This window comes from Buteo buteo, chromosome 1 (genome assembly GCF_964188355.1).
Source record: "Buteo buteo chromosome 1, bButBut1.hap1.1, whole genome shotgun sequence".
NCBI classification, from domain to species: domain Eukaryota; kingdom Metazoa; phylum Chordata; class Aves; order Accipitriformes; family Accipitridae; genus Buteo; species Buteo buteo.
In genome coordinates, this window is record NC_134171.1 from 66,372,188 (window position 1) to 66,395,228 (window position 23,041).

The window sequence follows — 23,041 nt, forward strand, 5'->3', positions numbered from 1 at the left end:
CTGCTGAGATGTGCAGGAGCATGAATTTCATTGTGTAGAGAAGAAATAGGAGATAGGCTTGACCTTGGCATTTGCTTATGTCTTGTGTAGGAGACCTCAGCAGCAAAAAAAGAACCCCTGTGGCAGAAGAAATATTCGCAGAGAGAGTGAACATGCACAGCTTCTGGTGCAAAGTTGATGCTTTCTGCCCCTTGGGGAGCCAGTGCAGTCTAGTAGCATGCTAGTCTCTTGCTGTACAAGGATCAGACTTCTTCCACCCTGCCCTGCTGTGTTAGTGTGCTAGGTAACCTTTGTTGGCTGTGTTAGTGTGCTAGGTAACCTTCGTTTAGAATTCCGCTCACGGAACTTTGTCTTTGTTGTCTGTAGATGGCAGCCAAGGATACTGACCTCCATTGCAAAGTGTCCTGAGATCAGTTGGAAAGCACAGTTAAATCCCTAGATTGTGTGTTATCATTTTATCGTTCATTCAGGTAATGACAAGGTTTAGCAGATTGAGCATGCTAAATGTTCAAAAAGGATGTGGGAGGTTTGTTTGTTTTGGCAAGTGCAAACTAAGTCTTTCTCAGTGTCTGCTGCTTGAAAATGTGTCTGCCTTGGCTGAGATTTGTCTTCTGGTTGTCTTTCAGAATGCTCCAGGCCGACCTGCAGCTCAGTGATAGTGAAGAGAGTGGTGACGACCAAGTCAGTTTTAGATGTTTTATACACTAGGCACACAGACTTCCCTTTAAATCATCACAACTTGTTGTGTTGTTCCGAGTTCCTTAAGCTAACCTTTCCTCCCCCTCTCCTCTTTGTTTTTGTGAACAAAACAGGTTGTTGAAAAGCCACCTTCTTCACTTGCTCCTCCAAGGTACAGGTTTGTTCCCAAACTACTAGCTAGACCAAATAAGGAGGAAAAACAAAACTAATGGGGTAGAAGATGGGTAAGGGTTCCTGGTTTCTCTTGTAGATACAGGTGTTGGTTTCTAGCTGCCTGAAGCTGCTGTTGAAAATCGCCTTTAGTTGTGTGGAGTTTTACGGAAAGCTCCGATTAGAAAGTAATAATCCAGACATGCTGGATTTTGTCTGTGAACCAGAACTGATTTCCCCAACTGTTCCCTTCTTTTCTCCTCTTCCTCTCCACCAGTGTATATGTAGATCACACTGGATCTAATGGGATTTTCAGTTGTAGTAGTGACAAGTGAGGTGTGAGTCCAGTTTTAGTTTAGAAGGAAGCCCAAAAAAGCCAAGTGGATGAAGAACAGAAAAGGGTTAGGTAGGCTCATGGAGGCTATTTCAGCTCCTACTGATAAGGCAGCTGGCTGTAAGCAGTTCCTGCCATGTGTTGTTAGTCAGAAGCAGTATTCAAGGTAGACTGAACAGCCACACGCCAGCATTAGAGGAAGAAAGGTGGAGAAGCCCAGAATTTTTCCTATAGGAGAGCACCGACATATGTTTTTGGCTTGATATCTATATTCTTCAAGCACAGGGTAATGGTCTACAAAGTCAGACTGGCAGAAGGGCACGTCAGTTCTTGGTGTGATCTGTGTCTCTGCAAGCTCTTGAAATAGAGTGTTCTCACAGTATCAGTCTGGATAAGCAAGGAGCTTGCCTCCAGATCATACAAATGTGTTGATACTAATGTGGGAAACAGTTTTCAAAGCAAAAAAAAAAAAAATAATCAACATTTTGTAAGCCCATTTCAAAACAAAAAGAAGGTGTGCATAAAAGTCACAGTTCTCCCTCAGTTCCATCCACTCCCATTGTCAGTGCTAGAGGAAAACACTTTTGAGTAGGGGAGGGTGTTGCAAAAAATGCTACTGATTGACATGACCGTTAATGAAACAGTTACAGCACCTTGACCAAGTAACACAGATGAAGAAGTAAAAACTTAAGGGGGAGAACACAAAAAAGAGAAACCATCCTGGAATGTATGTTTCTGTCTTGTTAGCCTTTATTGGAATTTTTTCCGTTGAGGGTTGGGGCTTTCAGAAAAACACTCGTTAGTTTGGGTTATTTTTTAAACTTCAGTTGGCTAAATGCAGCTTCATACTGGAGCAGTGATGTCCTGCTTACGTATTTGTCCGACTGGGTTGGAGTTGAAGGTTTTATTATTTCCAGAGGTTTTTTATTCCAGTGCTTTATCTTTTGACTATGGCAATGTATTCCTTTGGCCTTCTCCCCTCCCCTCTCAGTGCCAAAACACAGGGTTTCAGTTTTATTTTTGAATCCTGCCATGTCAATATAATAAGTAAGTAACCTTCACCCATGCTGCTTTCTAATTTTATCTCATGGTGGCCTTGCAGTGCCCTACAGTCCCAGCCCAAGAGTGTGGCATCAGCACATTCCAGCAGCTCGGAGTCAGGGAGCACCAGTGACTCAGACAGCTCTTCAGACTCAGAGACGGAGAGCAACTCGAGTGACAGTGAAGCAAACGACCCTCCGAGAGCGTCAGCACCTGAGGTGAATGCCAATAAAATGTAGAGGCTGCTTAATGCAGCCTCTTGCCTCAGACTCTCTGCTGTCTGAATGCATTCAGGACAGGAGACCTGAAATACTGTCGTTGTTCAGGTGTCCCCTTGACACCTTTGCTGCACCATCAGGCTTATCTTGCCCTTTGTTTCCCTTCTAGAGTTTGTCAATTAAATAACCCTTAGTAACAGCATAATTAGACGTCTACGTGCCTAACCTCGAAGTGTTGCCCCCTTCTCCTTTGGCATCATTGTCTAGCACTCCTGGAGGAATTAGTGCCTTCACGGGTGAGACACAAGCAAGGTGCAGATGAGAAGCACAGCTTGTCTGGGGTGTTTGGGGCCCATGTCTGCCCGTGCAGCTTTCCTGGGTGCCAAGGCTATGGGTTGCTTCGGGGTGAGACCAGTTTCCTGATACATTAAGAGGAGCCACTGCCTCCCTGCAGCTCCTGTGTGTGAGTGACAGATTCAGCTTCTCCCAGATCACAGCTGAAGTGATGAGACCTGCAGGAAGGGCTGGAATGTGCTTAGACTTGCTTCTGTTGAATTTGGCTCAGATAGTGCTGCACTGGCATTTCTGAGGCTTTTACTGGGAAAAGCAGACAACCAGAACTTAGCGCCTTAAAGTTTCATAATTGAGACCATGCATTTTTTGAAAATCTGCTGCAGAAGTGCTCATGTCCCATGGTTTCAAACAGTTCCTCCAGCTTGCAAAACATTCTTGGGCCAGTGGGAAGTACATAGTTATATCCTGTGGACCACAGCTGATGTAAACCAATCTGCTGCCAGTTTTGAGGTACTCTCACAAAACACAGAAACCGTGTAATTTATTCCCCGCCCCCTCCTCCAGCCCTAGTTTTCCTTTCTTTTACCTTAGAAGCACATGAACAGGGAGAATTTTATGTGCAGAAAACAAGCTTTGAGAAGGTGTATCTTTTCATCTCACATCTACTACACTTCACCCTCTAGCAGTTCAGTTACAGACTTTGCCCTCTGCAATGTGGGTGTCTTTGGAAGGACAGATGTTATACTTCTCCTCTTTTACCAAAGCCTGCCTGGTTTGTCCTGAAAATACTAGATTGTAAGATCCTTCTCGCTCTAGTGAAGTCCTAACTATTTGCCATTGACCATTTTATCCTTTTTTATTCAGCAAACTATTCATCCATGGTGCTCAAGGAGTAAGTTAGTGCACATGGCCCATTTGTTTATAGTCAATTCTTCACATGCAAAAGAACAGACTTTAAGACCTATAGGCAGTAGTTCCTTTATTATTTTTTTTTTTATTATTTTTTTTTAAAAAAAATCTCTTACTATCCTTTGGTTTTGGAAACCTAATGAAAACCTGTATGATGGTGTAGATCACAAACAAGATAACCGATGGTAGAAGTGCTAGAAAAGGATCAGAGTATGCCACTGTCTGATAGCTACGTACATTATAAACCAAAGTTTACTAAGTCTTTTAGCCATGTTTTTACAGTGTTTGACCAAAAACCAAATGTTCTTCAGTGGCTAGTAAGTTAAAATTCTGATGAAAATAAAGCAGATTTGTGTTATCTGAAAAGCCTAATGGAATTCGTGGTTTAATTTTACTTCCAAACCCATGGTAAAACCAAGCACTGTTTTTTAAACCAGGATTCTAGATGGACTGACTTAAACACAGTTGAAGACATGTCTTATTTATCTGCATGTTCTACAGTGAGTTGAGTCTGGATAGAGAAGAAAATCATGGCAGAAGGGATTCATTAGTCTCGGAAAACATTTCACGTACTGGGCTTTCTCTTTTTGGGGAAGGGTTGTGGCTCTTCTCAGAAGTGAGAGTGGTAACTGGGGAGAATCAGTGAGTGCGGGAGTTTAGCTGTGCTCTGATGGTGCCCAGATAATGAGTTACCCATTTGAGTGGTGTTGCCACATACATGGTGTTTTCAGAATGGGCCCCAGAGAATAATGCCTCAGATTTGCAGCTTCTGTTGTCTCTTTTAGCATTAGTTGGGTTTGCTTTTCTCGTAATTTGTCAGACCGCTGTTAGATTAGGCAGAGCTTGTAGCAACCACGTTATGTTATTTGACCGTGATGCCAGGGGCCTTCAGACTTCAGTCGTTGCTCACGCCTTGCTTGACCCAGAGGGAAGCGAGTGTTGGGTTGTGTAGGCAGAGGACTCAGAAGAGGCCGGACTTGACATGCTAGCCATACAATTTATTTTGGTAAATGGTTTGCTTTTGGCTAAACCACAGGAGCCTGACAGCCTACCTGTCAGACTTCAATGAGATGTGTTAGCTGGCACAGCTGCTCATCTGTTTTGAAAGTAGTGCTGTGTGCAACTAACTTTCCAAAAGTGTTGCGAGGACAGCACCTAATCCATTTCTACGACTGCTGCTTTTTTTATATGTTGTCTGATTGCACAACGGTGTTGGTTAGTGGCAAACCAAGATGAAGCTTTCATGTAGACTGGTCTCTTGCTGAGCAACAGGTAAGGCTAGCAGAGATCCAGGAGTGCTGTGCAATACGTTTGACTGATCCTGTGCGAAGATGAGGTCTGTGTTTCTGAATTGTCAATGTGCACACGCTAAAGCATCACCACTGACACATGGTCTTTCACTTTCAAGCTCTTTTAACATCAAGGGGAAATTTTACTGGGCTCTGGTAAGCCATGCTAGGATGAAAATAGCCCATAAAGGCATCATAAAGTCTGGCATCCTTCCTTTCTCTTTTTGTGTGCAGCCTGACCCACCGACTTCTAATAAGTGGCAGCTTGACAACTGGCTAACCAAGGTGAACCCACCAGCAGTGCCAACAGAGAGTCTCAGCGAAATTGCCCATGGGGATGGATGTGAAGAGGGCAAGGAGCAGGGGCAGGCTGTCAGCAGCAATTCCTCCCACCAGCGTGCCGAGCCGAGGGAGCCTCATCACAAGAGCTCTGGCCGAGCGGCCAGGGCTCCTCAGGACGCTCATCTTCTGACCAAACGCAACTGCCAGAAGTCTCCTGTGCGGGCCGAGGGGCCCTCACCCAGGCAGACTGTGGGCATCAAAGGGCCCAGCAAGGGCCTTGTCCACGAGGGGCCCAAAGGAGGCCTGAAGGTGGAGAGTGACCCTGGTCCTTTTGAGGTCAGAGACCAGTCTTCCAGAGACAAGCCAAAAGTCAAAACGAAAGGGAAGCCAAAATCCAGTGACAGAAAAGACCTGACCCCGGCACTGCAAGAGCCCCCTGAGAACAGAAAGCACAAGAGCTCCCACCAGGCCAATGCCAAACCCTTCTTGGACCCCAAGGTCATGAGAGATGTTTTGCTTGGCAGTGTCCAGGAGCATCTCGCTCTCAGTCCCCTTCCTCAAGGCCAGGGCACAAGCCCCACCAGGACTAGCGGCCACAGGCCTGCCATCGTGGCCAGAGAGGATTTTCACAAGGAGAAACTTCCCTTGCCTATCAGGGGGAAGAAGTTGCTCTCGCCAGTGAGGGACTCCCCTGCCCCTCAGTCCCTCATGGTGAAAATAGATCTCCCTCTGCTGTCAAGAGTCCCCCAGCCCCCTGGGAAAGGCAGTCACCAGAAGAGAGCAGAAGCCAAGGAACCCCCTGGTGCAAGGAAGCAGGACTTGGAGAGAAAAATCACGGATACTCTTGACAAGTCCCTTCAGAAGAGGAAGGTAAGAGGTGGAGGTGGGTTTGTACAAGGACCAAGGTGGTGTTTGAAAAACCCATGCGGAGAGTTCATTTCTGCTCCTAAGTTGGGAGTAGATCCCTTGCGCTCCTCCTTTAAAGGTGTTATCAAACTTCTAAAGGGAATGTGTATCAAAGCCGTTCATAGAGGTTTCTTGTTGGTCACAAATGCCCTGCTGAGCAAATGAAAAGCCTCGTGAGCTAACAAACGCTTTGGTATTTGAAAACATTTTCTGCTGTATTTTCTTGAAATACTAGTTTTCTCAGACAACAAAACCCCAGCCCTCCTATATTGGAGGAGCTTTCAGCAGCAGGCTGTGTCAGCATGTGGTTGGCCAGCCCCCTGGTAGCATTTGTGGGTTTCCCTGGCTTTCAACCAAGCAGAGCTTTGTAGGGCTGTGGTGCCCCCTCCCCCTGCAACCCCTTTAAATGCAGCATGGTATCTGAAGCACCTCCCAGACTGTGCAGTCATCTACACTATCCATTTAATGTCTGTTGTGGGAGAGCGCCTTGCCTGCACTTTGTGGGGAGAACTGACACAGGCTGCCCTGGTCTGTGGTTTTTGGTTTTGTCTATGCGTGGACCTTCTGCTGCCTTTAGCCATGCAGCCTTAGGCTGCGTAGCGTAGTCTTTTCCTGTGTGGAGTCATTCATTTCCATGAAACAGTTGTGATTGCTTGCTTACACAAAGAGGAACAAATTCTGCAGGTGTGAATTGTGTTATTACTAGGGATGATGGCAGCAGCCCCATGTTTTTGCTTTTCCATAAATGCAGACTTTTAACTGAACCAGGTTCACCGAGAGTAACAAGTGTCGCTAAAGCCTGCTTTGGATCTCAGCGGTTGGCTAACTATGTAGAAAACTTCTTTGGTTTCCCCTGGAGCTGCTGAGGTGCTAGCAGCGATGCTAGTGCTTAAAAGATGCATGTGTCCAGAGTCCTTCAGCTAGAATAGTTGCTTTGCTTTGAATTACAAGACAGCCCTTTATTTAACTGAGATGGTAGTTGCTCACAAGTGGTTTTTGGAAAGCTAAGTCCCAAAGGGGGCTGTGAATATACTTCTAGCCAGCTGGTTCAGCTGCACAGGGTTGGTTGCAGGCCTTGTGGTGAATGGGTATTCACTGTGGATATTTCAGTGCCTGTATACCTTCTTGGTCCTCCTCACAGAGCAGGTGGCTTAGCACATGTGGGTGAACAACCTTGGCTCCCGTGTGGGTTGCATTTAGTCTTGTCATTTTCTGAACTTCCCATAGTTGTGGGGGAGAATTCAGAAGAGCAGGGAAAGGGTGAAGAAACCGGAGAGACCACAGCAGTCCCCCTCTTGCGGAGCAGTGGAAGAGGGTAAACAGGCAGCAAATCTGTTGCTTCTCCTGTTATCTCAAAGACCCAAAAGAGGAGCTATTTGATATTAGACATGTCTTCCCTTGCAGCCTGAGTGTCTGATTGCAGGAAACCCCTCCTCAGAGCCTTGCTGTCTGCATTATGTCAGCATGCATCAGTGTCCTTGGAGGCTCAGGCTTCGTAACAGCCAGCTAGGTCAGGTACAGCTGTCAGACATCGTTTGCGGCAGTGTGGAGCTCAACTTGAGAAACAGTTTAAGAACTTGATCTAGGTGCTGGAGCCTTGCCCTGAGCACACTGCCAGAGGTCGACTCTGCCGAGCACAATCTACTGAGCTCCATCACAGTGACATAAACCTGCATGTACTCTTGGGAGAGAGACAGAAAGTCCTGGAATGCTTTTGGCTGCCACCAGGCACACTGTGGGTAACACTGACTGATAAGTGCAGTTTCTTTTACATTTTCTTGGCTTGTAGCAAATTATTCTAAAGTTTTTCATTCAGGTGAGCTGATGATTTGCACGCTTTGTATTGTAAGACCTATGGAGTGCAGTTAAAAAGTATTATTTATTACCTCTCCGCCTTAATGGTTCCTGTTCTTCTGGAGGACAATGGCAGTGATTTTAACTGCCTGTTTAAAATTTCAGCTGTATCAGACTCTTCTTCATAAAACCAAAAACCCCTGCACATCTGAGGAATCGGAGGGATCTAACTCTCCTGTGAATGCATTTTTTTCCTTCCCTTTGATAAGGCATACCACAAAACACAATTGCTTGCAGTTCATGACTTTGCCAGGAGGAATCTGAATACATTTCTGTATAATTCGTACTGAGTAGGAAAAAAAAGCCCATCTAGAACAGATGGAATGCTTATTTTCAGCAGTGGAGATGCCTTAATTTTGATTACTATTAGCAACAAGAGGTTTAGCAGTTCCATCCCCATCACTACAAAATAATTAATCTATCCAAGCAAATGTAGGTAAAATGTCATTTTAGGATACTTGTCAGCGAGCCTGAAATCTATATCCGCTGTGTTTTGGGTTTATGCTTTGTCAGTTCTAATATCTTATCCTTTTCTTTTTTTAACCAGAATCAAACTTAGCTGTATTGGTCTGTACTTTGCACCAACTTTCAAAACGTGAGTGATTTTTTTTTTTTTTCTTCCTGTTAGAGGGAAGTGGAGAAGGAGATTGATAGGAAGAAAATGAAATCAGAAAAAGAAAGAAAATCATTGCAGCCTGCAGCTAACAAAGACTCCAATAAATTGAAGTGAGTGTACAGTGGTGGGATGGCAGACATGCATAAAACTAAGTCTTTTTTTAAAAAGGTTAAGGCGAGGAACTGTATCTCCTGTCCTTATACTTCTGAGTTTGCTTATAACATCGTGTGCCTTCTGAAACTTAATCTGCTGCAATCTGTCTTTACATCCTGGAACCAACCATGTGGCTATGGGAGTGTCATTTATTCGCCTTTTTATTTGTTGCAGATGTGAAGTGATACTTGGGTGTCACTTATCTTCCTCTCCCTTAACGCTGAGGATTATGGTTCTAATCATTCAAGCATAAGCTGACGTTTCCGTGGCTGATCATCCTCCTATACCTGGTTTACACTGCTGCAAAAGCGTTGAATGTTGTGGCATTTGTCCTGATTTCGAACAGTTGAGATGGGAATGAAGACTTCACCATTTTAAACACAAACTTGTCCATCCTGCAGCTTATGTTGCTGCATGCTCTGATCCATATACTACATGTAGCTCAAAGAATCTGTTTATGCTGCAAGAAATTTAATTGCCAGTTGTGCCCGTACTACTTTTCCTTCTAAGCTGGTAGGCAACCATTTGCACTGCTCTCTTTCAGACCAGATGCAGGAAACAAATTTGTGCAAAAAAATTAGACGTTGTTTGAGTTGCAAACAGTGTGGTAGATTGCACGCTGGGATGTAGGAGCCATTTCCCCTTCTCTAAACTACAGTGGTGGTAATCTCTCAGCAGACAATTGCCCAGGTGATCTGGGAGGTGGCAGCTGTTCTGTGGGGAGTAGCATATGCTTGTTCTGCACGATGGCTTAGGTGTTTCAGGGGATGGCAAGAGAACTTGCCATCTGGTTGACAATGTCTCTGCTCATTGCAGGGGGGTTGTACTAGATGATCTTTAAAGGTCCCTTCCAACCAAAACTCTTCTATGACTCTAGGTGAGTAAGACTTGAGAGTTCAAGTATCAATTATTTCTGCTTTCATGAGAAATGGAACTAGCCTTAAAATGCTTTTAAAAAGGGAGTTGGACTAGATGATCTTTAAAGGTCCCTTCTAACCCAAACCATTCAACGATTCTTACGAACTTCTTTTTCTTTGCGCATGTTTTCCTCATTCTGGGTTCTACTGTCATACTTGTTTTGGGGAAGTTCGTGGTCTCACTGCATGGGAAGCAGCAGAAAGCTTTTTAGCAGATTCATAGTACTTCACATGCATTTAAAGCTCTGAGTCTTTGTAAGGTGAGAAGATGATGTGAACGTGTTTTGCACATGGGGAAATTGAGATGCAGACAAATTTGAGTTGCTTGCTCAGGCTCCTGCTGCAAACAGGTGAAATAGCTGAAAGGGTGGCCCCGAAGTCGTGAGTCTTATTCCCATGATGGAGCAATCACGTCCACAGCAGAGCAAGTTCTGGCAGCCTCTTGGGAAAGGATATTGTACTAAATGCAACTGTATGTCCATAAATTTTGACTCGGTGATCATTGCTGTTTTCGTAATCGGACAGGTCCTGATGAAAGAAAAAAGTCAGATGTTAATGCTGATACTCTCTACTCCCTCAGCTGCTTTTGCTGTCATCGGTTACAGACTTTGAACAGCACTTAGCGGCTGGTGCACGCAGTGTCTGTGCTAGGTGGCACTTGTCTTCTCCCAGCTGAGAATGCAGAGGTGAATGTGATGGATATTGCAGAGCTCTGTTTTCTCACCTTGCTGCCATGGGAGGCTGCTGAGCTGGGATGCTCCAGAAGCACGTGGACATGCAGCTCCCCCTTTCTCTAACCAAACCAAGATGCCGCAGTGCCAGTAGGCTTTTTACTTTGACTAGCCCAGATTTGCATAGAGGTGAAATGTGCAAAGCCCAGTCCAGAAAACAGATTTGTATGTATAGGTGGGTAGGGAGCATTTGCGTTCTCCACTAAAATCATCATCTTGTTTTTGTCTTTTTTGTATGTGACCTAATGGGGACGCAACCAGTGTGCCTTTTGAATTGCGGTCTTTCTAGAATTTCAGATGGCCTTTATGGCCAGGAATTTCTCATGTATTCCACTATAGCATTTGCAGTGTTTCTGGTAGATCTGCTGAAACTTACCCCATAATTTGCATACCAGTGTACTGCCAGCATTTTGGCTAGGTCTTTGCTAGAGCAAACGCTTCCAAGAGCATGTCTTCAAATGGGCGGTGTTCCTGAGAGGGGAGGCTCCTGTGTCAGTTCTGGGCTACTGCATTCAATTCCTGCTTGATTGTGGCTTGAATTTGAGGTATTGACTTGCATTGGTATGTAGCATTGAGGTTTGTGTCCTGACAATATGAGTAAACTGCTTTTCTGCAGAGAAAACATTGAAGTACTCTGAAAGCACTTAGGCGTTAGGGCTAACATTTAGTTGGGTGAAGGGATATTTCAGCTGTGGTAATAATGGAAGGGCATTACTTCTGTGGTTCATTCCTCCCTTTTTCTCAGTGAAAATGAGCACCCCTTTTAGCCATGTTCTGGCTTTCAGAGTGGGAAGAATAGGATGCGTTTTTGGGGAGAGAGGGCTCTGGATCAGGTCAGGGGATGCCGCTGAGCTCTGCGTCAAACAGTCCTCTCTGGAGCGTCAGCTGTAGTGAAGCTGGGGAGCATGTGTGCAGTGAGTAGGGACTGTGCCACGGGAAAAGTGGGTTGTGGAAGAGGGGAGAGGACTGTCGCACGCACAGCAGAACAAAGCAAGATGTGCAATGTTACACTTCAGTCTTCTCACTGGGTTTAACTTCATTTCCTCCTCTTCTGATAAGGCAGTCCATGAGTTGGGATTCACTGCTCTGTGTTTTCCTGGAAACTTTGAGAAGCTGAATAAAAATGATGTAAATGAGCAGTAGTGAAACAAGGTTTAGAGCTATTTGGTGCTGCTTACAGCTGCCAGAGTTCCCTGGTAATCCTAACTTCAAATGATCAGAAATCTGATGTGCCACCATCCTATTAAATGTGATAGACTCTGCCATTTAAAAGCACAGCATTTTAAGTCTCTATCACTGGAATCCTCTCAACTTTATAGTGTTGTCTAGTTGAGCTGGTGAGTCCTGGCAAGGAATGACTCAGTTGAATTCTGTCAAAGCACATACAGGATCAAATGTCTAGGTGAGTATCTCTGACCATAGAAGATATCTTCTACCATAATTGGGAAAGAGAGGTAGTGCTGCAGTTCATTTGCCTTGTTGGGTGATTTGTGCCAGGGATTTTAGTTGCTGTGATTGCCTCTCTTCCTCTTTCAGTGAAAAGGGGCTGTGTTGGAGGGATGCCTTTTTTTTGCAACAGCCTCGTATTCTGGTTGCAAGCATTTACTCCAATGATAAGTCCTGAAGGTTATTCCTACTTGAAAACCAACTTGTTTGTGTGTTGTTGGCGGCTTAAGATGTGTTACCTAATGCCAGTGAAGTCCCTGAAGTTTTGTTTTGCTTTTGTTGGATTCTTTATGTTAACAACTCATTTCACACTTCCAGAGAAATTTAAAGAGAACTGGCACATGATATAACTATGTTTTTAAAAAAATCCCTACCTTATATGTACACCATATTCATCCCAATTGCTGAATTTGCTTGCCATCTCCAGAGCATCAAAAACTTCACTTGAAACCCAGAAGAAAGATCTCCTGCTACCCCCACCACTGCCACCCATGTCTCCTGTACATCCTCCACCAAAGTCAACCAAGATGGCCCAAAAGAGACCCAAAAGTGAGAGCAGCAAGCTGCCTGTCGTGGATAACACTGCCAGGAACGAGAGCAACCACAAGGATCCTTTGTTCTCCAAGCACAAGAAAGTGGAGAGAAATCCCGCTGAGCTCTCAAAGGGCATCAAAGTAGGTATCCATTATAACTGGCAGGATGTTTCCTGCAACCCATGGGTGCTGTGTGATTCTCTTGAGAAACATGCTCTGAGGATATTAAAAAGGAAGGAAGATAAACAAGCCACCAGAGAAAGCTCTTTGAAGCATTTTTACCCCTTTAATGGCTATCTGTGACCTTATGTTGCTAGCTCAAAAGCCTGTGTTGTAACTTCTCTGCTGACTTTCCATCATCTGTTTTAATCTTACCAGTGAAACATAGTGAGAAGGGGTGACCATGTGAAAAACAAAGGCAAGAGAATCGTGTTTATGGTAGTAACTGCTTCTGACTGTAGGCAACTGCAAGTACAATATTGGTGTAAAAATAAGTGTGTTTACAGAAAGAAAGAGTGGATTGCTTAAAAATACGAAACAAGCAACCTGTGGTTTTGACCGTGACCTAGGTATAAGGTTTTATAGCTTGCTTACAAAATTGTTGATGATCCTTGCAGCTGGATCTTTGCATTTTGAGGTTATAAAATTCAATTATATTGCTGCTTACTCATGGCTCTGTGTGTGTGATCTAGGATGTTGCTGTGTGTGTTAAGCTAGACTGTGCATGCTGTATTAGCTGGCTTCTAACTGCTTGCTTTTTCCTGATAATGTAGTTAGTAGTGGAGAATCAGCAATTTCCATGTGGTTAAGCTGGAAATAAGTGTGAATGGATATTACCCCTTCTGCCTTGGCTAGTGGCCGTGAAAAATGTGCTGCTTGCAGCCTTACTGCTATTTTAGCCATTGTGCAAGGAAACCTGCTACTTAATTTCTCCATGCTTGGGAGAAGTTTGAATGGTATTAAGCCTTGCTAGCAGTCAGGTAGGATGCCAAGTTTCCATTTCCATTATTGAAAGGGGTACTGGGGAAGAAAGTAAGAAGAGCTGGAGAGCCTGGAGAATAGATTATGCCTGGGACAAATAAACATTTTCTCTTGAAATTTAGGAAAGCCAAGCTTTGGAATTGATTTAGACATCTCTCTAACCAGCTTTATCTCCACTCTGTGTTTTTTTCAGGGATCTCCAGGGGATGTCACAAATCCTTTCCCAGTGCCTTCTTTGCCAAATGGTGCCTCCAAGCCAAGGGGACCTCAACTCACGTTTGAAAAGTAAGTTTTTGTTTTACACCCATCACCTGTACTTTCTGAATACACCAGACAAGGCTGGCCCTGCAGCCACCCAGGCTTCTGCTTCTTGATCACTTCTTTGGGGAGGAAAGAGAGAGAGAGATGTCTGAGACCTGCCCTGTACTGCCTTCTTGTGTCTGGGACTTAGCCCACCCACCACAAAGCAAAGGTCTCATTACAACAGTTCTTGGTTTGAGGGAAGCTACTCTAGAAATTAAGTACTTTTGAACTCTGAGAGGAGGTGTCTTGTGCCTGCCTACAAGTAATGGGGTTTGATTTGTCTGATTCTTGACAAGTGGCAAACTCCTCTGTGACAGGGTGCTGGGCAGGCAACTGACTTTTTCTGAGAGGGTATGACTCTACTTGCTCCTTTTGTTAGCGCACAGGTGGCTGTATGCCATTTCCATGGTGAATAGATTATCCCAATGCGCAGAAATGTGTGCAGTCCAAATTTATCATCATTTATGTGTTGACTGAGACCCAGCTCTGTAGAAGCGTTGCACACCATATCTCTTGTAAGCAGATAACTTGAATGCAAGCTCTTTTGGTCTGAGTGTGTCATACTGCAGAGTTTACTGTATGCTTCAATCAGAAATGTATTGCTGGTATTGTACTTGAGGAATGATAGGGCATCACGTAACTACTATCTTTCCATGGGAGCAAAGAAGTAAACTTGGCCTCATAGTAGCCTAACCTCCAGTGTTTTTTCTACTTAGAAATGTAAGTTTTCAGTGTTATTCTAACATACATTTTTTAAGAAATCAATTCATTTTATCTGTCCATTCAACTGCTATGTATTTCTGAACATGCAGACAACATTCATTTAGTGACTATCATAACTGTAACGTGTGTTTGATAAGGCTGTAACAAGCTTACCAAAACAGGATGTTCGGACTCATAGCATCCTGTAGATAAGAAGGTAAAATTTATCCTACTCTTTTTCTCTGTTTTCTGTTTTTCCTCTTTCTGTCCCCAATTCAGGCAGCATCCGATAGAATACTACATAGAAGTGGCCAAGAGGCTGAAGCACAAAGCTGATGCAATGGTAAGTCATGGCCCTGTGCTAGAAATGTTAACCAGCTCTTGCATTCAGACCTGATACTTGCATGCACGTGAATAAGATTCGCTGGCTAACGTTACTTCCATACTCCCTACATGGAGCATGTTCAAGTCATATGTGGGGAGGCTGTCTTTATTTGCCAAATGTTCAGGCATTTCCCTTTGTTGTAAACACATCTAGAGAATGTGCCTAGAGAATAGGATTCAGAACTGATGTTGTCTGAGGTTAGCAGGCCTGTTTGCTTTGCAGAGCTATCACAAAGTCCTTGGAAGATAGTTTTAAGACAGTTTACTCTGAAACGTCAGGATCCTGTGTTGGTGGACAAGACTTGGAAGTGCCCTTTGCAGATGTAACTAGCTTTCTCCACTATGTGCAGTTTAACAGCATGCATGAATGAACCTATTTTTTTGCTAATTATGGCTCAGTCAGATAATGTACATTTGCTACTTGCCATTTACCTGTGAAAATGAAGTGAGGGAATACTGCAATGGGAAGGCCCCATCTGCCTCTCCCAAAGCAGGCCCCCAAGATGAGACAATAATATCCAAAAATGTGAAGGTAATAAATTACTTAAGGAAAATGTTGAGCAAGAGGAAGAGATACGAATAGCCAGAGCCCACAAAGCTGATGACTGGGACCACATTAGGGGTTCTGCTGAGAATCCTTTAATTATCACCTGGAGGCCTGACTTGCATCTTTTTCTTTCTTCAAATCCTGCCTAACTAGGGGAAAAAAAGGGAATTCAGGTACACTTGAGAGAAGCAGTTTTTGTCTTAGTCTAAAAATTAGAATTTTCTTCCCAATAGACCGACAAGACTGGAAAGGCCTTTCAGTACCTAGATGCTGCCCTTTCCTTCATTGAGTATGGGATCGCCTTGGAATCGGATGCACCAGCACCAAAATCAGCTTACAGCATATTCAGGGGCACCATAGATCTCATCAAGTAAGTGGTTTTCAAAGCATGATGGTTAGGCAGCATGTTTGGAGGGGAAGGGTTAGTTGCATTGCTTGTTTGCAACTGTGGCAGCTCTGGATTCCCACCATGGAGCAGAGTTTGGGTTGCTGTACAAGCATCAGACAGACCATCCAGAGGCACCAGAGACAAATCCTTTGAAATGTGTTTCAGCATTGCTTATCAGAAGAAGTAGGCACCATGTCCTCCTCAGCATTTGAGCCTTGCAGTTGAGGTACACCAGAGGACACTGGTTCAGATAATCGAGGACATGAAGGAGTTTTTACTTTATCCAGAACTGAAGTTGCTTTTGCATGTGAGCTCAATAGTATGTCAGTTAAAAAAAATCAAAGCAACAATCTAGCACGTGGAAGAGCGGTTTGTGCCCCAAAGCTCTTGCAGGTTGATTGAAGGCAGATTTTACTGGTTTCTCCCATGTGTCTTTGTACCAGTGCACTTTATTGGGGTTTCTTTTAGCAACGTTCCCTGTTTAGTTTCACAGCCATAGTAGATGCATGTAGATAGTAGACATTATGACATATGCAGGCAGTGCAATCCAAGGAACCATGTACTGGATAGAAGAGAGACAGGTATCGGTTTATTCATATGGAAATTACAGGTTATGTGAGTTTTCGAGAGCTGATTTGACTTCTGACCTTAGAGCTGAAAGAGCTGTCAGAGTTTTTTTTGTGGTAGACTTCAAACTTTTTAAATGACATTGTTTGCTTTTTGGTCTTGAGGGACTGCATTTCCAAGATGCTACTGTTGCTTTGTTTTCAAAAAGGAGGTTTGCTTATTTGTTCTTTGCCAAAAGAAACATTTCCACTGAGATGTCTGTCTTGTCCAGAAACACTTGAATTAGTGTTGTAGTCAGTGGTGGGGGCACCTCTTCTGGGCCTCAGGCCTGTAGGTGGCCCACGGGGGGCATCTACTTGTAGGGATGTTGCCCATTAATCAGTGTAAGAGGAGAGCGAGTCGCATAAGGGGCCACATCTGTTCCTGCTGCGTGGAAAACAAGGCATTTGGAGACAGTCCTCTGCTCAAGATCATACAAAGCACTTGGTGCCAGGACTAAGAACTCGGGGCAGGTTTCTTGACTTTTGGACCAGTGCTTGAGATAACGGCATGCACTGGTTTTTCATAAACAGTAGGACTTCAGAGCCCTGATGACTGACAAGATTCTGTTTGTTTCCTTAGATTCGCCATGACATTGAAATCCTTTACGGACTCCTCAGCATCTTCACAAGAAAAAATCTTTGCTGTGTTATGGTGCGTAACCGTTGTTCTGCACCTTCATATTCTGTTTTTAGACTTGATAGAGTGAAAGACCCGTTACTTTCAGGGGCAAAAGAATGAGTTAAATGGGAATCAGAGTTCTGCAAGGAAAAAAACCCCACAATATCAAAACCAGAATGAACAGGAACATCTCTAAAGTGAGCTGGGATATCACAAGGGACTACATGTGGAAGGCACAGGCTCTAAAATTTGATCTGCTGGTAACTTGAGAGCACATAAGGGCTTTCACCTAAGGTGAAAGAATGCGATTTGGCTGTCCGTGCTTGAGCTGTGTAACTGAAGCTGTAGTTGAACGTAGCTGAGGCACTTCTGGACAGAGGCTTACTCAGCCTGTGGCACCTATAAGAGGTTGGGCACCTGTTTTATGTAAAAGACCAGACATGGCCCTTCCTTGTTTGGTTGTTTTTTTTGTTGGGGTTTTTTTTCCCCCTTGTGATTTTTTTACAGAGTCTTTCTTTAAGATGAGCAGGAGGAGAAATTCTGAGCTTTCTTGACTTTGCAATACAGCTGATGTGTGCCTGCCTCCATCCCACAAGGCTGATGACTGCTGAGCAGGCAGCGGTGAGCGTGAACTCTTACTCTTGGTTGTGTTTCTGTTCACAGCATGCGCTGCCAGTCCATTCTGCACATGGCAATGTTTCGTTACAAAAAAGACACTGCAATAAAGTATTCCAGGATCCTGAATGACCACTTCAAGGTAGGGCATGCGTATTACTAAGCTGCCAGCTGGCTGGCTGCAGTAGTTACTGATGTTGGCTGAATAGCCCATACCTAACAAGAGTTCTGTTCCTTACTGCAGAGTTCTTCCAGAGTAACACAAGCACCTTCTCCATGTGTTGCAAGGTAAGATTTAAAAAGATATATGTTGTGATGTGTCTATAAGGGTGTGAGTGAAAATAGTATCCAGAGTATTTGAGTTGCAGGCTGCGTTTGAGTGCCTCACCACTCGCTCTTTCGTACCACCTGAAATCATATTGTTAGGGGGCATGAGTAGGTTTCTGCTCTCTCTTTCCTGTCTTTTCTCATTGGAAAGGTTGGGTTTTTTTTTGTTATGAGGTCCAGAGTTACTGTGTATCAGGCAGAGCAGTTCTCCACCAGAGAAACAGGCCAGAGGAGCAAGGAAGGTAGCATCACTATGCTATTTCAGAGTCCCTGTTGTTGTCATCTTTGTTCTGTTCTGTCGCTCTCATCTAGAGATCGTTTCAGACTTAAGAGGGTACCATCCCCATCTCCCTGGCCACTGTCCAGTAGGATTATGCCTTCAGCCTGTGGTAGCATAACTTTGAGGTGATACTTTAATATTTTTCTCTTTACCTCAGTCACCAATTAAGAAAAAGAAACTAATTTTCTAATTTGTGAGTTATTGAGCATTTTGTCCTTTCTATGTATCTGCAGCAGTGTTGCTGCGTATGTGGCAGCAAAAGTAAAAGGCAAGATGTCCCATAACAGTGTTTGGCCCAATGCCTGGCAGACTGGTGCTGTGTTTTAATGACAATGAGTAAGACTTTTTCTCTATCCTGTGGTAATTGCATTTGGCAGATAGCTATCCAGCTCCACATCTGTCCCTTTTAAACTTTGCAGTTGAGAGAAGGTGGTTTGGTCTTCAGTAGTGATGCTGAAATTCCAGTTATTTTTCTGCCACCTTGGACAGTGTAGGTTATTGGGAATTAAATGGTCTCCCAAGAGCAGTGGTGGAAGCTCGCTCATACCAGTGACTGAAATGAGGTTGGTTGAAGTGGTGGGGGTGAAGCGATGTGATGAAGCCAGCCTGTGTCTGGAAGGCGGGCAGCTGACTGCGTTTAGCTTCCCTAGGTCTATAAATAAGTGTGTGTAGGCTGACCTGGCTGCTTTGACTAGCTGTCAGAAAGCTCCAGCCTCTGTAGGTGGGGAGCTTCAGCACGCCTGAAATGGAAGTCTTTAGCAAAAAACACTTAGAGAATCTGGTGAAGGCTTGCACGAGGAGGTGTAGATTTTGGAAGGTGGATGGGTGGCCCTTTCTGATGTCTGGTCCCACATTTTCTTTTGTCAAGAGGAGTCCTTAGAGTCGCAAATCAATTCAAAAACCTTGGCCTTGCACTCAGAGGACAATTACCTGTTATGCAGCTGAATGCATCTCAGTTTTTAACACTCTATGCTGCAGGCCTAGATGATACTGGATAGCTCCTGGCATAAGCCAGTCTTGTGGCAAGACTTTCAACTCTGAAATGAAATGTTTGTGGTGGTGTTTCTTTCTCCTGCAGAAGCACAGGCATGCCTTCTCTTTCTCCAATGGCCTCTCCTGCTGGTTCTGTGAGTTCTCAGCCAGGATCGAATGCTAGCAACTGCAGCGGCAACAGCATTGGCTCTTCAGTCACTGTCCCTTATAATATCCCAAGCATCACCTCTTCCTACGTCAACATTACTTCCTATATCCTCTATGCGTATGATATTTGGGAACGGGCTGATGCACTGGTCAGGAAGAATAAGGGTAAGTTTTTGCCCTCTGGCTTTTCTTTCTTATGTGTTGTGTTTATGTGTATGTACTTGCTTAAATCCTAACACTCAGTGTAGCAAACACCATACCTAAAGAACAAAGCAGTAAAAATGTCGAAATAGACAGCTATGGCTTATTGGCAGGTTATTGGCAGAGATACTTGGTGGTGATATAATGATGAGTGTTCCAATTAAAAGGTTGTCTTGGCATCCTCAAATGTCTAAGAGCTAAGGCATGAGGGTATCAAGTGCAGGAAACCAGCCAGCTCGCTCCATGGTAACACAAGAAGCATAAGGGTTGTTTTTTTCTGTTTGTTTTTCCCTTTGGGGCGCTTAGCTTTTCTGAATTGGTCCGTTTTCTTTAAAAACATCTTTTTGGCCTGTACCCTTGTGTTTCAGTTTGTTTGTCAAACTTCCAGGTATTTTTGTCTTGAAAACGGTGAAGCTGGCTTCTCTCCATAACAGAGAAGCTGAGCAGCACTTCAATTGGAGTCCTTGCCAAGCAGCATTTCTAAAATTGCTCCTACTTTTTTTTATTTTACAGTTTTGTAGTTAAAAATGTTGTGTTGTCCTGTGGTACAAGCAGTGGTGGATAAGCAAAAGCCCTAGAGCAGATGCAGTTCAGTCTGTAACCTGCCATCCCATGTGGCATTTGCAGTGTCATTTTCCGTAAAACACAAAGTTTTGTGAGCTACTGTGGGCAAAGGGAAGTTTTGCCATGATCTGTTGGCAAACTTGCGACAGAAAATAAACACGATGTGCCTGGCTGAATTGTTGGAAGGCTGTAAAAATAGTCACACTAATGAGGCAGTTGCTGAAATTCAAAAGGCTTTGCAAGTCACCTTTGAATAAAGTAACTCCAGTTGTTGGCTGTCCTCTGAGCAAATCTGTGCTCACAGCAGCAATTCATGTGTAGTATTTTGGATTCTAGCCTCTAAAGGCTGAGAAAAGATTGTCACATAGAAGGAGCAGTGGATGCTGCTGGTAAGCCAGAGGAATGAGTCCTGGAGGAAAACCTGTGGGAGGGCAGCCTGAGCACAATCTTGCATCAATCAAGACTAAATTCAGAACCTGCTATGTGTTGCTGTTTTGATGTAGGGGAATGATGACCGGGGTAGTAAATACTCCTTAGGGAGTAGATCTGTGCAGAAGAGTAAATACTCATGTAGGCTTAGCAGTTGTTGTCACTGTTCAGGATGGTGGAGGAATTTCAGAACTGGAACTTGTTGATATTCAGTGTAATGTACAGATGCTAAGAGGTGCGGAGAGTGAGTACCTAAAACTAAAAAAAAGGCCATATCCTTGATTCTTTTGTGCAATTCATAGGGCATAAGAAGAGGAAAGAGCAGTGGCCTTCAGTTATCGAGTTCTCTTAAACAGGGAAGTCATAAGTTAGTGGAAAGCAGTTAGTTCTAACTACGTCCAAGTCACTTGTGCAGAGCTGAAGTGCTTTCTGGCGGGTCCGCAACCAGTTGCTTCCAGCACAGGACCCAGCTCCTCACTGTAATGCAGAGTAGCACCGTGGATCATGAGGCTGTAAGAGGTTGTCTTCAGCCTCTGATTTCCCACAGCAAGGACAAGCTGAGGTTGCACGTGTGCATGTGAAGTCACTCTCCTTTCACAAAGTACTGTGGTCCCAGATCAGATTATCTTCTGGTTGCCCAGGCAGGGTGTTCAGACTCCTTGTCCCTGCTTACAGCTCTTCTGTTTCCTGTGGAGGGAATGGATACCCATTTTGTACACAAAAGGAGGGAAATCAGGGGAAATGTGTTCTCTGCTTCTGAATTGGAAAGTATTAGAATGAAAGTGTTGTGCTCTCTGCTGCTGAAGAGTTCCTTGCACAGCCAAGCAGAAATCTTCAGCCTCCAGGTTCAATCTTTGTGTGTAAATAAGGAGAGCTGAGAACGGGCGGTTTCTGAAAAGGTACCTGGCAACACGATCAAGGCTGGAGGGACCGAGGGACTGGGACGAGCCCATGTCCCTAGAAGGCAGGTCATGCAGGAATATCTTGGAAAGGTGACTGGAAAGGAATAGGTGTGATAATTTCCTGTAACTCACTGTCACCTGCACAGATGATTGCCAGCACAGAGCAGGGCATGCAGCCTGCCGGCATCTCCCAGCAGATTCAGATATGCTGCAAGAGCCTTCTCCTGCCCATGTGGGAGGAGGAGCGTGGTGCCTCAAGCTGGTGGCAGGGTAGGAGGACTCTGTGAAATCTGCCTGACATGCCCAGCTAAAGGCAACCCAAATCTGAGCTGTATAGCCTGGCAAGCTCTATAAATTTTTAAACCTGTTCAGTTGAGAAATCATGATGTCTCCAAGGTTTGAGGATGGATGAAGGAAAGGGACCAGTCTGATGACGGCTGTGTGTGCTTCCCGGCATCACTCAGAAAGACACTCAAATTTGGCCTGTTTAAAATCTGGGGGAAGCACACAGCAGTAACTGGGGTATGAACACCCAAACTTTTGCCCACCTACCATGGAGTCTCGATGTCCTTTTAAAGCCAGCACCTGGGGAGGCGGTTCAGTGTGTGTAGGCGTGTGTGAGTGTGATTTTCCTCTTGCGTGCTGTGCCTCGTGCACTTATTACATTTCCCAGCCTTCTACTATTGCTGACCTCTCTGCATGAACAATGTTTAATGGGACTTGCCAACTGTCAGTGTGCTGCTGTTGTCGCTCCTCACTGCCCCCTAGCCTGTCGGATGTGCCTGTTTTGTGAAACCAACCAAATGTTTTCTTTCTCCCTCCCCTTTTTCCAGAGTTTTTTGCTGAACTCAGCACAGCGACGTGCACTCTGGCACTGAACAGTAGCATGACCGAACTGGTACACTACGCTAGACAGGGTTTACAGTGGCTGAGACTGGAAACAAATACGCCTTAACTGGTGCTCAAGGTGGTCAAATACCTTGAACTTTTTTGCACTTTTGAAGCCTCAGAAACAGTCTAACTTGTTGAATCATTGGATACAAAGCACCTGCAAGGGAAAATAAATCAAGGTGGAAGGGATCTGGTTACACTGGAAAAACTTTGAACTGCATTTTTAGGGTAGCGCTTTGCTGCCTTGAAAAAGAAGAGATGGAGGAAAGCCTCGGCGTTGATGGCACCTTCCTTTCAAACAATGAAGTGCAATGAATTGTCTGAATGGCCTAATGTATTGATGGTCTATAAACATTTCTATTACGAATAACCAGCAGGACAATAATCACACATGAAGAAGTGCCGACAAGAAGGAAATCTGCCTCCAGAGGTTATTATGCAACATCCCACAGTCTGCAACAGTTGTGTGCCCAGAAGACATGTCAGAGAAATGTTTTTCCAAGCATGGATGCAATCTTTGGTGTCTTTGTTCCTCAGATGGCAAGTAGCAACAACCTCAGCAGCACCGAAAAGCGTTATGTTACAATAAAAACAGCAAAGTGGTCTGCCTTGCCTGCTTTCCAACCCCACCCTCTTGCATTTCTCAGCCAGCTGCTGTCCTGAGAAGCGGGGGAAGCCACTGCCTTCAGTGCTGCAAGTTCACTTTTTAAGTCGTCGCTGCTTTGGTCCTCCTCCTTGCCATGCACTCACGCACACAGAAGCCCTTAGCACTCGAACTGTATTACTTA

General features: G+C 44.5%; 1 protein-coding gene across 1 annotated transcript; it reads left to right on the forward strand.

The window, feature by feature from the left end:
• Positions 1–497: 497 nt before the first annotated feature.
• On the forward strand, positions 498–22,823 carry LOC142036656 (AF4/FMR2 family member 1-like). The gene is made up of 15 exons (XM_075040057.1): positions 498–526; positions 627–681; positions 813–850; positions 2,286–2,442; positions 5,169–6,086; positions 8,605–8,702; positions 12,267–12,513; positions 13,547–13,638; positions 14,638–14,701; positions 15,523–15,659; positions 16,866–16,937; positions 17,568–17,661; positions 17,764–17,807; positions 19,205–19,431; positions 22,196–22,823. Exons 1-15 carry the CDS (start codon positions 498–500, stop codon positions 22,315–22,317), a joined length of 2,394 nt encoding a protein of 797 aa, XP_074896158.1. The 3' UTR covers positions 22,318–22,823.
• The last annotated feature ends 218 nt before the right edge of the window (positions 22,824–23,041 follow it).

Excerpts from the sequence above, each read along its gene's own strand:
- LOC142036656 (XM_075040057.1), top strand. The coding sequence starts at position 498 with ATGCTAAATGTTCAAAAAGGATGTGGGAG. Across the intron at positions 682-812 it reads AAGAGAGTGGTGACGACCAA|GTTGTTGAAAAGCCACCTTC; the intron begins GTCAGTTTTAGA and ends TGAACAAAACAG. Across the intron at positions 2,443-5,168 it reads CGAGAGCGTCAGCACCTGAG|CCTGACCCACCGACTTCTAA; the intron begins GTGAATGCCAAT and ends TTTTGTGTGCAG.